This window comes from Cornus florida, unplaced genomic scaffold (assembly GCF_030987335.1).
Source record: "Cornus florida cultivar Cherokee Brave unplaced genomic scaffold, ASM3098733v1 CherokeeBrave_3.0.0_Hap2_Chr05, whole genome shotgun sequence".
Lineage (NCBI taxonomy): Eukaryota > Viridiplantae > Streptophyta > Magnoliopsida > Cornales > Cornaceae > Cornus > Cornus florida.
The window spans coordinates 102,627,706-102,641,203 of NW_026775575.1; the positions used below are offsets into that span (position 1 = coordinate 102,627,706).

Consider the following 13,498-nt stretch of genomic DNA (forward strand, 5'->3'; position numbering starts at 1 on the left):
CCCACAACACTCATTAGCTCTCTCTCTATCCAAACCCATTTATATTTATAAATTCTTCAAACTGGCTTAATTTTCTTTTTTTAATTGAGGATTATAAATAATTTAAATAATATAATTTTTAAATTTGACAGATAGCTGAGCATTAACATGCGTAACCTGTTTAATAAATCAATCAGGTTAGTGTTGAATGTCCGTGACACGATTATTAAACAGGTCGAATTAATATTAACCTGTTTAATATAATACACGTAAGTCAACAAGACTGTGAACAAAAATTTTCACACATATCTAAAACTAATGTTATTTTTATTTTATTTTTTCATTGTACTAAACATAAGGTTAATATTATACAGTAATATATTATATCAGATTCAATTATTATTGGTCGGATGCGAATGGATCATCATAGTTTATATTGAAATTATTTAATTAAATATTCTATTCATATCCTGTTGGGTCGGATTGAATCAAAACCGGATCCTTTTGCCAAACCTAAAGTCTTTGTCGTACAACTTGCACCCAAAAGTAGAATTGCAGAGAAAGAAACGGGGGAGAGGAAAAAATTGATTTTTTTTATTTTTATTTTTTTTTTTGAAAGAGGAGAAAATTGATTGTTACAAAGTCAACGTGGTTGTTTCCTAAATACTTATTTTTATTTTTGGTGCAATTGTTGGAGAGTTGAAAAATCTGGTATGGGGATTGAGATTGAGAAGAGAAACCCTCATTCTTCTTCTTCATCAACATCTCCTTGCGCCCAGCTCAGAGACGCTTATCACAATTGTTTCAACAGGTGACCGCCTTCACTCTCTTTCGAGGATTTTGGATGCATTCATATATACATACGTACATGTGTGTGTATATACCTAACTATTCACAGGAATAGGGTTTCATGTTTGTAAAGATACGTGCTTTTCTAAAGCTAATTTCTCACTCTAATTGTACCACGAACAGGTGGTATTCAGAGAAGTTCTTGAAGGGTCATTGGGACAAAGAGGAGTGCATCTCTGAGTGGCAGAAATACAGAGATTGTCTCTCAGTAAGTTGTCTTCACTCTCACTTGCTTTGATTTCCTGTAATAATTATATGTTCAGTAAAAAGTTTATAACAACTACAAAAAATCCATCTATTTATTAATTCATATTTTATTTATTTGCAGCAACATTTGGACGATAAGCATCTGAGTCGCTTCTTAGAAGCCGAAGGCATAATTGACCAGACCAATCAAGCTGATTTTAGAAGTCCCATTGGGGTCTCTAAATAATATCTGTTCCATCTGTAAGAAACAATTATGAAAATTTTGATTAAATTGTGGATTGCATTGCATTTTTGGTTTTTAGCATTATATAACATTTGATTTGTATAGGTCCCCATAGCTCTTTTTTGAAATATATGTTGTAGTCATAAAATTAAGTTATTTGTTTACCTAGGAACAGTATGGTGGAATTGTTTTTTCTTTAGAGGGGTTTGTAAGTGTATTTGAGTGGAATGAGGATCTTGAAGACAAAGAGAATAATATCTGTTCCATCTGTAAGATACAATTATGAAAATTTTGATTAAATTGTGGATTGCATTGCATTTTTGGTTTTTAGCATTATATAACATTTGATTTGTATAGGTCCCCATAGCTCTTTTTTGAAATATATGTTGTAGTCATAAAATTAAGTTATTTGTTTACCTAGGAACAGTATGGTGGAATTGTTTTTTCTTTAGAGGGGTTTGTAAGTGTATTTGAGTGGAATGAGGATCTTGAAGACAAAGAGAACGTAATTTTAGAAACAAAGGTATAAAATAGGACTTAGGAACCTAGTGATTAGAGTGTGGTGAGAGGGAGTGGGAGAGAGAACAGTGTTGCGTTGAAATGCTATGAGAGTCAGAGCTTTTCCATAGAGCTTATGGATATACCTATAGACATTTGTACCATATCATATATATTATCATATTGAGGAACACATTATATGCATCTAGACAAAGTAAATGAAAGAAAGAAAGTATTAGGAATTGTTATAGGATGGTGGTTCAGTCCTATGATCTTTTATTTAGGTCTCTGGTTATGTTCCTTGTGCATATCATATTTTATTTTGACATTTGAAGTTAGACAGGTTGGCAGCTAGCCAGTGCTGTGTTTTCTGTTTATGTTAGCTAGCGTGTAAAAATGTCAGAAGTGGTTAGTTTTGAACCCTTGCAGTTCACAATAATATACTCATACATGGGTGAATTTGTCTCTGACTTACTTTCAAAATTGGAGGATTGATTGTGGATCCATTCTAAAGGCAAGATCTGCAAGTTGAGTGCTCATCCATGTTGATGATATAAAAAGAGTTCATACAAAAACTTAATGCAAAAATGCTAAGATTCAGTTTAACACTTGCTGAAGGTTCTTGGAAGACACTGAAGCAACCAAACTCATATGGTTGAAAATAGTGAGGGAAAATTTGAAGCCTCATAAACAGAGTCCTAATGGAAGATATCTTACGACTCTAGATGAAGTAGTATTAGTACATCCGATTTCATCAGGGTCGGATTCAAATAAAATGGCAGATAAGGCAAATGATTTGCATGCTTGAATGTTAAATTTGTTCATGCCTTACCATGCTACTATTGTTGGAAGATATATTTTTTTCCCTTGATTTTAGGGATTTAATTGATTTTTGACTATTGTAAATTAGAACAAGACTGTAGGATAGATTGATTGCAATAAAATAGGCTAGACTGATGATTGCTTTAAATTAGGAACATTTTTGTAGGAAGATTTATGATTCATTTCCTTTTATAGCTTTCCTTATTTCCTATATATACTCGTACAAGATGTTAATATAAAATGTAGAATATATATATATATATATATATATATATATATATATATTGATCTTTATATAATGAAGTGTAGAATATTTTACAGAGAGAAAATTTCTACATGGTATCAGAGCAATAGTGTGAGAAAGAGGGAAAAGTTTCACGGGCCTGAGCGATTACCGCTGATCTATTCTTCTTGTCCTCCTGTTCTTGTTCTCTTTGTGTGCAATTGTCTTTTGGACAACACCCTAAAGCCTTGATTCTAAACACCATAGACATCGAAACATGTCTGTCGCTACCTCTAAATCTTCTGATTCTAGTACAATACCGCCCAGTCCTTCATTGCGACATGACAAATCAACTTGATATTATGAGTGTGTAAATGACTTTTTACGAACTTGATGGTATTAATTATTCTGTCGGGTCCCAATTTGTGAAGTTGTACATCACAGGAAAGGGAAAGTTGGAGTGCTTGACAGGAGTGAAGAAACAGCCGGCGGATACTGAACCTTCCTTCTTTACTCAGTTGGAGGAGAATTTTGTCTTTGATTATTGATTCGGGTGCTATTGATCATATGAGACATGAATCTAGATTTTTTTCTTCTTATTGCACTCATCCTAGTACAAAGAGCGTTAAAACAACAAATGGATCTACTTCTATTGTGTTTGGGGAAGGTTCCATTCCAATGATTCCTTCTATGTCTCTTTCTAGTGTCTTACATGTTCCATGTTTATCTGATAACCCATTGTCCATTAGTCAGATTACTAAGGCTCCTAAATGTTCCGTAACATTCTTTGATACTCATTGACTCTTTCAGGATCTTCTTACGGGAGCGAAGATTGGTCTTGGTGGAGTAAGAGGTGGTCTGTACTACTTGGATATGAACTGGGCTTCAAATGGAAAAGCAAATCAAATAGTTGGTAGGTCAACATCAGAAGATCACATTTGTCTATGGCACAAAAGATTAGAACACCCTCATTTAGCTATTTGCATAAGTTGTTTCCATCTTTATTCTCCATAATTGATGTTTCTAATTTTCATTGTGATAGTTGTGTGTTAGCCTAACACCATTGCACTTCTTTTCCTTCAAGTTTTAATAAAATTCCGTGCCTTTCTCAATTGTTCACAGTAATATGTGGGGGCTATCCCATGTTCCTAATCATTTAGGTTCTAAATAGTTTGTTTCCTTTATTGATGACTGCACTCGTGTTTCATGAATCTATTTGTTGAAAGAAAAAAATGATGTTTTTTCCAATCCTTTCACCAAATGGTTTTGACCCAGTTTAACACGAGAGCACAGGTTATATGATTAGATATTGGAGGGGAGTATTTTAAGAGAGGGCTTAATATATATTTTCAAGCTCATGTCATCATTCATTAAACTTCGTGTGTTGATCCCTAGCAAGATGAAGTAACAGAGCGTAAGATTCACCATCGAGGTTGCTAGGTCATTACACTTTGCTATGAGCGTTCCTAAAACTTTTTGGGGAGATGCTGTCCTTATTGCAGCATATCTCATTAATAGAATGCCTTCAAAAGTCCTTCAGTTTCAAACTCCTCTTTAGACATTATCCAAAACACACATTATTCCAACTCTTACTTCACATTCCACCCAAAGTGTTTGGCTGTGTTTGTTATACTCATATCCACAAATAACACCGGAGTAAGCTGGATCCGAGAGCACTCAAGTGCATTTTCTTGGGGTATTTTGCCACACAAAAGGGATACAGATGCTATCACCCTCTTTCAACAAAGATGATTGTTTCCATGGATGTTACTTTTGTTATAAATTAGGCTTACCATTAAGGGGAAGAATTTGGGAAATGAAGAGAAGTCTTGGGAGGTGTTGCCACTACCATTAACCAGCGTATCATCGTTTATTAAAACTTCTGCATCGACTTCAAAGGAATCTGTTGAAAATTCTGCACCAACTTCGAAGAAATTCCTTGAGCTACACAGATTTGTATACTCAAGCAGGGAGAAGACGCAGACAACTCAGCCACCTCTTGATCGACCCAATGACCAATTAAACACTCCTGTGACTGGTAATCCTGAGGTAGTTCCTTCATCTAAACTCTTTATTGATACTTCTATTAATGAGTCGGGCTCATTTACCTATTGATCAACTTGATCAACCACATGATGCTACTGAATTAGTTACTAAGAATCAGGAACGTTATCCTACTCGAGAAAGAAAACCTCCCTCTCATTTTTGGTTTTTCAGTTGTAAACTATCCCATATCTCATTGTGTCTTCACATCGTTTATCTTCATTTTATAAAATATTTGCAAACCAGTTATCACTCGTGTTTGTCCCTAATAAGTTACAGGAAGCTCTTGACAACCCCAAGTGGAAAGCTGCCATGATTGAAAAAATGGAAGCTTTACAAAAAAAATTATACATGGGAACTTGTTGAGCTACCAGAGGGAAAGATGATGGTTGCAAATGGGTTTTCACAGTGAAGCATAAGATAGATGGTTCAATGGAGAGGTTCAAAGCAAGATTGGTAGCTAAGGTTATAACCAAACCTATGGGATAGATTATCATGAAACATTTGCACCAGTGGCGAAGATAAATCCAATAAGGGTCCTCTTATCCTTGGCTGCAAATTTAGAGTGGCCTCTTCAACAGTTTGATGTGAAGAATGCATTTCTTCACAGAGATCTAGAGGAAGAAGTATACATGGACTTTCCTCCTGGCTTTGTTAATCCCTCTAAAAGAGTTAAGGTATGGAGATTGTGGAAATCCTTGTGTGGACTTAAGCAGTCACCTATAGCTTGGTTTGGCAAAATTTACTTAGGCCATAAAGAAATATGGATACCACCAAAGCCAGTCGGATCACACTCTTTTTCTCATACATTCACTTGGAGGTAAGATTACTGCCTTGATCGTGTACGTGGATGATATTGTGGGGGCTGGTAGCGATGGTGAAAAGACGGGTAAGCTAAAAGCATATCTGATACTTAATTGAACAAAATCACAGGGTGAATGCACAAAAGATATTTTTTGGGTATTGAAGTTGCTAGGTCAAAGCAGGGATCTTTGTTTCCAAACGAAAATATGTCTTAGACTTATTGGCTGAGACTGGAATGTTGGTTTGCAAACCTGTTGATACTCTAATTGAACAAAATTACAGGGTGAATGCACAAAAGATATACCTATATAAGAGAAACATACCAAAGGTTGGTTAGAGAGCTAATATATTTGGCACATACTCGCCCTGACATAGCCTATGCGGTGAGTGTAGTAAGTCAGTACATGCATGCTCCTTGTGAAACACACATGTTGGCTGTACACAAGATTCTTAGGTATTTAAAATCAGCTCCTGGGAAAGGTCTTCTATTTTCCAACCATGGTCATCTCGAAGTGGAAGGATATACAGATGCTGATTGGGCAGGATGTGTAATAGATAGAAGATCAACTTTAGGATACTGCACCTTTGTGGGAGGGAATCTAGTCATGTGGCGTAGTAAGAAACAATTTGTTGTGGCCAGATCCAGTGCTGAAGTAGAATTTAGAGCGATGGCTCATGGTATATGTGAGATGTTGTGGCCAAAGGCTTTGTTAAAGGAGTTGGGCTTTAGTTCTAGGGATCCAATGAAGCTTTTCTGTGTTATCAAAGTTGCCATTAGCATTGCTCACAATCCAGTTCAGCATGATCGTACTAAACATGTTGAAGTGGATAGACACTTTGTGAAGGATAAGTTGATAGGTGGATTAATTTGCACTCCGTTTGTGAAGACAGAACATCAGCTTGCAGATTTTTTGACAAAGGGAATGTCAAGTACGAATTTCAATTTGGCACTTGACAAGCTGGGCATTCGAGACATCTATGCTCCAGCATGAGGGGGAGTGTTGGAAGACATATATTTTTCCCTTTATATTAGGGATTTGATTGATTTCTGACTATTGTAAATTAGAACAAGATTGTAGGACAGATTGATTGCAGTAAAATATGATCGCTTTAAATTAGGAACATATTTACTTATCAAAAAAAAAAAATAGGAACATATTTGTAGGAAGATTTTTTATTCTTTTCCTTTTATAGCTTTCCCTATTTCCTTTATATACGAGTACAAGATATTATTTTAATGTACATTTTCAACATCTTTTGGAAAGTTAACACATATATTCTTTTATTGCAATGGTTTTTTACTCCGTAATTTTGTTGGGCATGAGTTATATTTTAACCCTAGTATGGTACCACTAGTTGCAGAGAATTACATAATGATGTCTACCTAAAGTATGTATTCTTCGAATGACACAGTTGGTTACATTCCCATCCCTTCTTAGCTAATGCATATACGATTCTTTGGCAGAAATTAAAATGAATTTAAAGTGTGCTTGAATTTTCGTAGTTCTCTATAACAGTTTTGTCCAAAGGGAATATGATTTGTTTTGGAAACATTATGTTGCTTAAATGTGGATTTTTGCAGAGCTTATTTTGACACAAATTTTGTTCACAAGTTGTTATACAGTACAACTCTCGAATTAATGACCAAATAATTTCATGAAGAGGATTACACATTTTTTTTCTCTCTCTCTTCTCTTTTCTTTCCTCTTTCAAATTTTCTTCTTCTTTTACTTCTTCCCCACCCTCCCCTGCAAAGGGAATCAGAGTCTTTCTTTTTTCCTTGTCTTCTGATGGATTTAGTCTGGGTTATATGAATGAAGAGATACACTGCAATTTAAACTATGAAAGACAGCATCCTAGGAAAGTGGTGGGTGATAGGGTTGTGGATTCTAAGGTGGAGTTGAGGGTGGATTTGGTGGTTGGGGAGAGATTTATTTTGGTGAATTTGGACTGACTTATTTATCCATTTGTGCGGAAGGCTGGGTTGTTCGTGATCTGTCATGGCCATGAGGATATATCTAATTTTGTTGATCAACCATTTGAAGAGGGTAGCTTTACATGGTCAATTAAGAAGAAGGCGCCTTCTGTTTCTCAGCTAGATCAGTTTTTAATTTTGATGACGTGGGAATTTGGGCATTAACTATGGTGATGTGGACTTGGAGCGAGATGTCACGGGCTTAGAGTTTCAGCACCACGCTAGCTACTCCCGTGCGGCACCAAGACGTTGCTTCTACTCTCGCAAGTGCTTGGTCAGCCTAACTCCCGTGCACACCTTAGCCAACACACTCCCCTCGTGCGCTTACTAGTGTTGTAGTGGCCCTCGCCCTTTCCTCACTTGGCTTGCACACTCACACACACTAAGGCACCTAAGTTGGCAAGGAAAGAACACTTCTATTACTTTAAAGAATGCTTTGTACAAGGCTAGCACTCAAGCTCTCTACAAGGCCCTCAAGACTCACTCTAGGACTTGTTGGCTACAAAATGAAGTCCTACTCTTATTTATAGGCATCCCCATCCCTAATGGATGGCTAGGATGCATTCTAACCAACGGTGGAGATCGATTCTCTAGAATCTTCTCCCACCTTCTTCACACTTTCATACTTATCTACTAGTATTTACAACATTTTAGAACTCTCCATACTACTCCACACAATTCTGAAGAACTCTAGAATATACTACACATATCTAGAATCTTCCACACAATTCTAGACAACTCCGGAAGACTCTAGAAACTCCACTCGTCATCCAGTTGCCATGCAGTGTCCTCCTCAGCGTTTGCGTGTCGCCTGCGTGGCACAACCTCTATAGGCGGGGCGTGACATTGTCCCCCACCCATTTCCGTGACGCCCTCGTCACGGTTTCTTCAGCTGACCCAGCCTCTCGCAGGTCATCAGCAATTGCGCATATGTCCTTGGCCCAAATGTATGAGCACCCTTCGGGAGATGTGAGGTCCTCACGAGCTCCATCGTGTTGACTGCCACCTCTGGACTCTCCTTCCTGGCTACGAGCGGCACCATGTATGCAGCCTTGCCTTCTTCACCTCCAAGTATCATCAACGCACCAAGGCATGGTAGTGGCGCGGCGTTGTTCCTGTCCATGAATTCTAGCCCCAGCACCATGTCGTGGTCGTCCATCTCTGCAACCTGGAAGTCGGCCTTGCCATTCCACCCTTGCATACATAGCTCCACCTCCTTGCACACTCTGCTCACGCGTGCCTCCTCGAAGTTGACGGCTTTAATCCAGCCCTCCGTCTTGCGCATCTCCAAGCCAAGTCGCTGCTCCTCCTTCGGGGTATTGAAGTTATGTGTGGCACCCGTGTCCACTAACGCTTGCACGGCTTTGCCCAACCTGCGCATCCACATAGCACACCCCGGCTACCTTCTTCGCCTTGCCCTTCTTCTTGGTGTCATGCGCCATGCTACTCAGCATCTGCATAGCCCCCATTCACCTGTCTTTGTCGCTGGCCGCATCATCCACCTTGCCCTTACCCATATCCTTCACAAGGGCGCTCATGGTCTTCTTGTTGGGGCAGTGTCGCAATATATGCGGCCCTTCGCATAAGTAGCACTTCGGCTCCCACTTGCCCTTATCGCGGCGCTCCCCTTTGCCACTAGCCTTGGACCTCTCTCCATGGTCCTTGCCCTTATCATGGCGTGGACGTCTCTCCTCATCGCTGTGCTCATCATCACTGGACTTGGGCGAGCCCCCTTTCTTGAAGCGCCGGTCTCCCCCACCTTTGTCGTGGTCCCACCTGGGAGACGTGACCCTCTTGTCATCGCGCTTAAAGTTTTCAAGGCGCTCCGCTATAGCCATTGCGGATGCCAAGTCCCTAGGCTCCCTCCTTCTCAGCTCTGTGGCTACCCAAGACTGCAACCCATCAATGAACAAGCACACGTGTTGCCGCTCTGGCATCTCTGGGATCTCCAGCATCAAGTTGGAGTACTCCTTCACATACTCTCTTATGCTGCCCTTCTGCTTCAGACGTCTTAGGTTGATCATGGCGAGGTCCTCGACATACTCAGGGTAGAACCATAGTTGTCAAAGGCGCCGAAGGCGCGCGCTTGAGGCGCAAGGCGCCTCCAGGCGCCATCTCATCGCCTGTATTGACTTAAGGCGCATGGTTGAGAGAAGGCGTACGCCTTTTGTACACAAGCGCGAGGCTACAGGGGCGCCTGCTTGCAAATGTTTTTTAAATGGTTTTGTTTCCATGGTTTTGTTTGTTTATTGTTTATGTATTGTTTATAGTATTATCATATTATTTTATTAGTTACTAGTTAAAAGAAAAGCTACAAGTTGCAACATAAAAAATAAAATAAAAAAGAGAAGCAAAAAGGAAAGGAAAGAAGACAGACTGACAGAGGCAGCGAGACGACTGACGACTTGGACTCCGACTCTCGGTCTCGGATCTGCATCATCTGCCGGATCTAAGGTTAGTTCTTCTTCTTCTTCTTCTTCTTCTTCTTCTTCTCTTCTTCTTCTTCTCTCCTCTTAGACTCCTCTTCTCGGATCTGCCGGATCGGTGACCGGTCTCAGATTTTTTTTTCTTTTCTTCTTCTTCTTCTTTTCTTCTCTTCTTTTCTTCTTCTTTTCTTCTCTCGGCTCTCTCGGCCGAGTCTTTGGCAGATTTATTTTTATTTTTCTTCTTTTTTTATTTTATTTTTTTTCTTTTCTTCTCTGGACTCTAGACTCTGGACTCACTGTGACGACTGATGATCACTAATTTTCCATTCTAAGTTTCTATTTGTCTAACATGTTTATATGTTGTTCATTTCATATTGTATATTTGTCGGATGGACCACCATCATATTGTCTATGATCAAGTTTTCACCAAGTAATTACTTGTCTTACAACACAAGTGTTGTTATTACGTGTATAAAAAATAAAAAATAATAAAAAGAAATCCAATTTTGTAGTTTTCTTTTCTTTATTATTTGCCATCCATAATTTTCTAAGTACTGATGATATTCTTTTGGTTTTGAAACATACTAAATGGGTCATACTTGGATGGTTCTTTCTTTCCATTTTGTTTCAATCAATGTTAATGGATTTTGGTGAGAATTAAGCTGATGAAACATGGAGAATTCTTAACAAACTTCGAACAAAAATAAATTGGCTGATCCTGGGCTCCCGATTATAAGACACCTATCTCACGAACCCTACTGTAAATTATCATTGAATTTTTTGTTTTTGAGAGTTTTGTATGTTTAATTTAGACCCATAATTGATCCTTTGATTCAGAAATCAGCCACCAATAATCTTTTGAATTGAAGATTAACCAAAAAAAATGAGATTGATTTGATTTGAAAATATATCACATCCTTGGGTGGGTTTTGTTTTGTTTTTTTTTTCAAAGTGCGCCTTGCTTCAGTCGGGCGCGCGCTTCGCCTTGCGCCTCAGGCTTCAGGAGGCATTTGCGCTTTTGTGCGCCTTGAGCCTTTAACAACTATGGGTAGAACTGCTTCTTGAGCTGCCTCTTGAACTCCTCCCATGTATCAACCGCTCTTGCACCTCTACCGGTGAAGCGCTGCCTCCACCATAGAGCGGCAGTGTCTGTGAGGTACATGGTGCCTGTCTGCACCTTCTCCTCATCATCTTTGATCTCCATGCACTCGAAGTACCGCTCCATGTGCCAGAAGAAGTTGTCAATCTGGAGCGCATTCCTTGCCCCCATCATACTCCTTGGGTTCCGGCGCCTTCTTCTTCCTTGGCTTCACCACGACCTCGCGCGCCTGGGAGAACTCCTTCTTGCACTCGGCAATCTCCATGCGCAAGTCATCTACCCGATCATGCAAGTCCCTTTCCTTCTCTTGTGCCTTGTTGGCGATGCCATCAATCAGTTTGTAGAGCTCTGCCATCCTTCTCTCGAGCTTGTTATTCTTGGTCTCCGTGTAGACTAAGTGTGTGGCAAACTTCTCCTCCAAGCTCTGCTCCAAGACGTGGACTTGGTGGTTTCCTCCGCTAGCCATGTCTACTCTAACAAAGCTCCCTTGACGAACCTGGCTCTGATACCAACTGTCACGGGTTTAGAGTTTCAGCACCACTCTAGCTAATCCCGTGCGGCACGAAGACGTTGCTTCTACTCCCGCAAATGCTTGGTCAGCCTAACTCCCGTGCACACCTTAGCTAACACACTCCCCTCATGCGCTTACTAGTGTTGTAGTGGCCCTCGCTTTCTCCTCACTTGGCTTGCACACTCACACACACTAAGGTACTTAAGTTGGCAAGGAAAGAACACTTCTATTACTTCAAAGAATGCTTTGTACAAGGCTAACACTCAAGCTCTCTACAAGGCTCTCAAGACTCACTCTAGGACTTGTTGGCTACAAAATGAAGTCCTACTTCTATTTATAGGTATCCCCATCCCTAATGGATGGCTAGGATGCATTCTAACCAACGGTGGAGATCGATTCTCTAGAATCTTCTCCCACCTTCTGCACACTTCCATACTTATCTACTAGTATCCATAACATTCTAGAACTCTCCATACTACTCCACACAATTCTGAAGAATTCTAGAATATACTACACATATCTAGAATCTTCCACACAATTCTAGACAACTCCGGAAGACTCTAGAAACTCCACTCGTCATCTAGTTGCCATGCAGCGTCTTCCTCAGCGTTTGCGTGTCGCCTGCGTGGCACAACCTCCATAGGCAAGGCGTGACAGAGAGCTGTCTAGAGTTGGGAAGATGTGAGATCTGGTTCCTCTTTTGTCTTATGTGATGTATTTGGTGAAAGAGGAATACGTGTACTTTTGAAGGTTGGAGATTCGTATTCATAAATAGTTTTTTTTTTCCATGATCCGTGTGTGTAGTTTTTGTATACCTCGTGCATGCATAGTACGTCCTCCTGATTTTTGGTGCAACTTTTTACTTATAATAAATACGAAGTTGCCTCTAAGGTGGAAGAGGGAAAACTTTCTGATCCTGGTTCTGTTGGGCCTAGAATCTCTGGAACCACTAGAATTTTTACCTAGAATGGGATTCCTGTGCAGCACCTTATGAGTGGATTTTAGTGTGAGACAAGCCAAAAGGATTCAACTTCGAACTTTTAATAACTGCAAGATGATTCCGACATTGAAACAATAAGTAGGAACCAAAGGCTGTAGCCATACTTCATCACCTTTCTAAGTAGAAGTTTGAGGGTTCAAGTCCTTAAAGTGAGTGAATGTGTTTCTTGCCAAGGTTAAGAAAAAAAAAAAAGTAGGAAATTTGCTATTACTTGAAACAATAAGTAGGATTTTTGCAATTACTGACTGACCGCCTTCTGTTTCTTTTTCAGGCATATTACAAGCTATTTTGGCAATGGCGCGTGTTTGTGGGCTGGCTACCTTTTGCTGCTATTGTGTGCTTACTCACTTCAATCCACTCTACTTGACAGTTATTAGGTAGCAAAGAATCTCTGTTTGCTTAAGTTGTGATACTAGAGTCCAATCTTTTTTTTTGGACGAGTGATACTAGAGTCTAATCTTAAAACCAGTGTTGTTGGGGACGAACAGCTAACAACTTCTATTGTGGATATGGAGGCAGGAGAGAAAAACCGAAAGCCCATAAGAATGGGATTAGATTATGTATGATGGTTTCAATTACTCTAAAATAGGGTTTTTCTTCAATTGCTCCTTTGCATTGTACTTGAATATAAATTTATTATGGAGAGGGTATATGCCCATGTCCAGTTTTTATTTTTGGGTTCCGAGGGGCCATCTTCTGGCAAAATTGATGACGAGAAAGTTCAAATTGTAGATTTTTTTGTGCAGATACAGTCTCCTTTAAATGATGACAGGTTAGACTTGCATCGACGAAATTAGATTTTAAAATGGAATTTTTGTTGTCCGCAATATTTCAAATAA

At 39.4% G+C, this 13,498-nt stretch overlaps 1 protein-coding gene across 3 annotated transcripts; it reads left to right on the plus strand.

Moving 5' to 3' along the window:
- Positions 1 to 494: 494 nt before the first annotated feature.
- LOC132308074 (uncharacterized protein At4g33100) lies at positions 495 to 13,330 on the plus strand. Of its 3 annotated transcripts, XR_009482375.1 has the most exons (5): positions 495 to 790; positions 952 to 1,036; positions 1,157 to 1,275; positions 3,612 to 3,714; positions 12,931 to 13,330. XR_009482375.1 is itself a non-coding variant. In XM_059806044.1 (4 exons), exons 1-3 carry the CDS (start codon positions 693 to 695, stop codon positions 1,259 to 1,261), a joined length of 288 nt encoding a protein of 95 aa, XP_059662027.1. In that variant the 5' UTR covers positions 498 to 692; the 3' UTR covers positions 1,262 to 1,275; positions 12,931 to 13,330. The 3 variants fall into 3 exon arrangements, 2 of the variants coding, with proteins under 2 accessions (XP_059662027.1, XP_059662028.1); XM_059806044.1 differs by lacking the exon at positions 3,612 to 3,714 and having other exon boundaries at positions 498 to 790; XM_059806045.1 differs by lacking the exons at positions 495 to 790; positions 952 to 1,036; positions 1,157 to 1,275 and adding an exon at positions 1,309 to 1,527.
- The last annotated feature ends 168 nt before the right edge of the window (positions 13,331 to 13,498 follow it).

Excerpts from the sequence above, each read along its gene's own strand:
- LOC132308074 (XM_059806044.1), top strand. The coding sequence starts at position 693 with ATGGGGATTGAGATTGAGAAGAGAAACCCTCATTCTTCTTCTTCATCA. Across the intron at positions 791-951 it reads TATCACAATTGTTTCAACAG|GTGGTATTCAGAGAAGTTCT; the intron begins GTGACCGCCTTC and ends TACCACGAACAG. Across the intron at positions 1,037-1,156 it reads AATACAGAGATTGTCTCTCA|CAACATTTGGACGATAAGCA; the intron begins GTAAGTTGTCTT and ends ATTTATTTGCAG.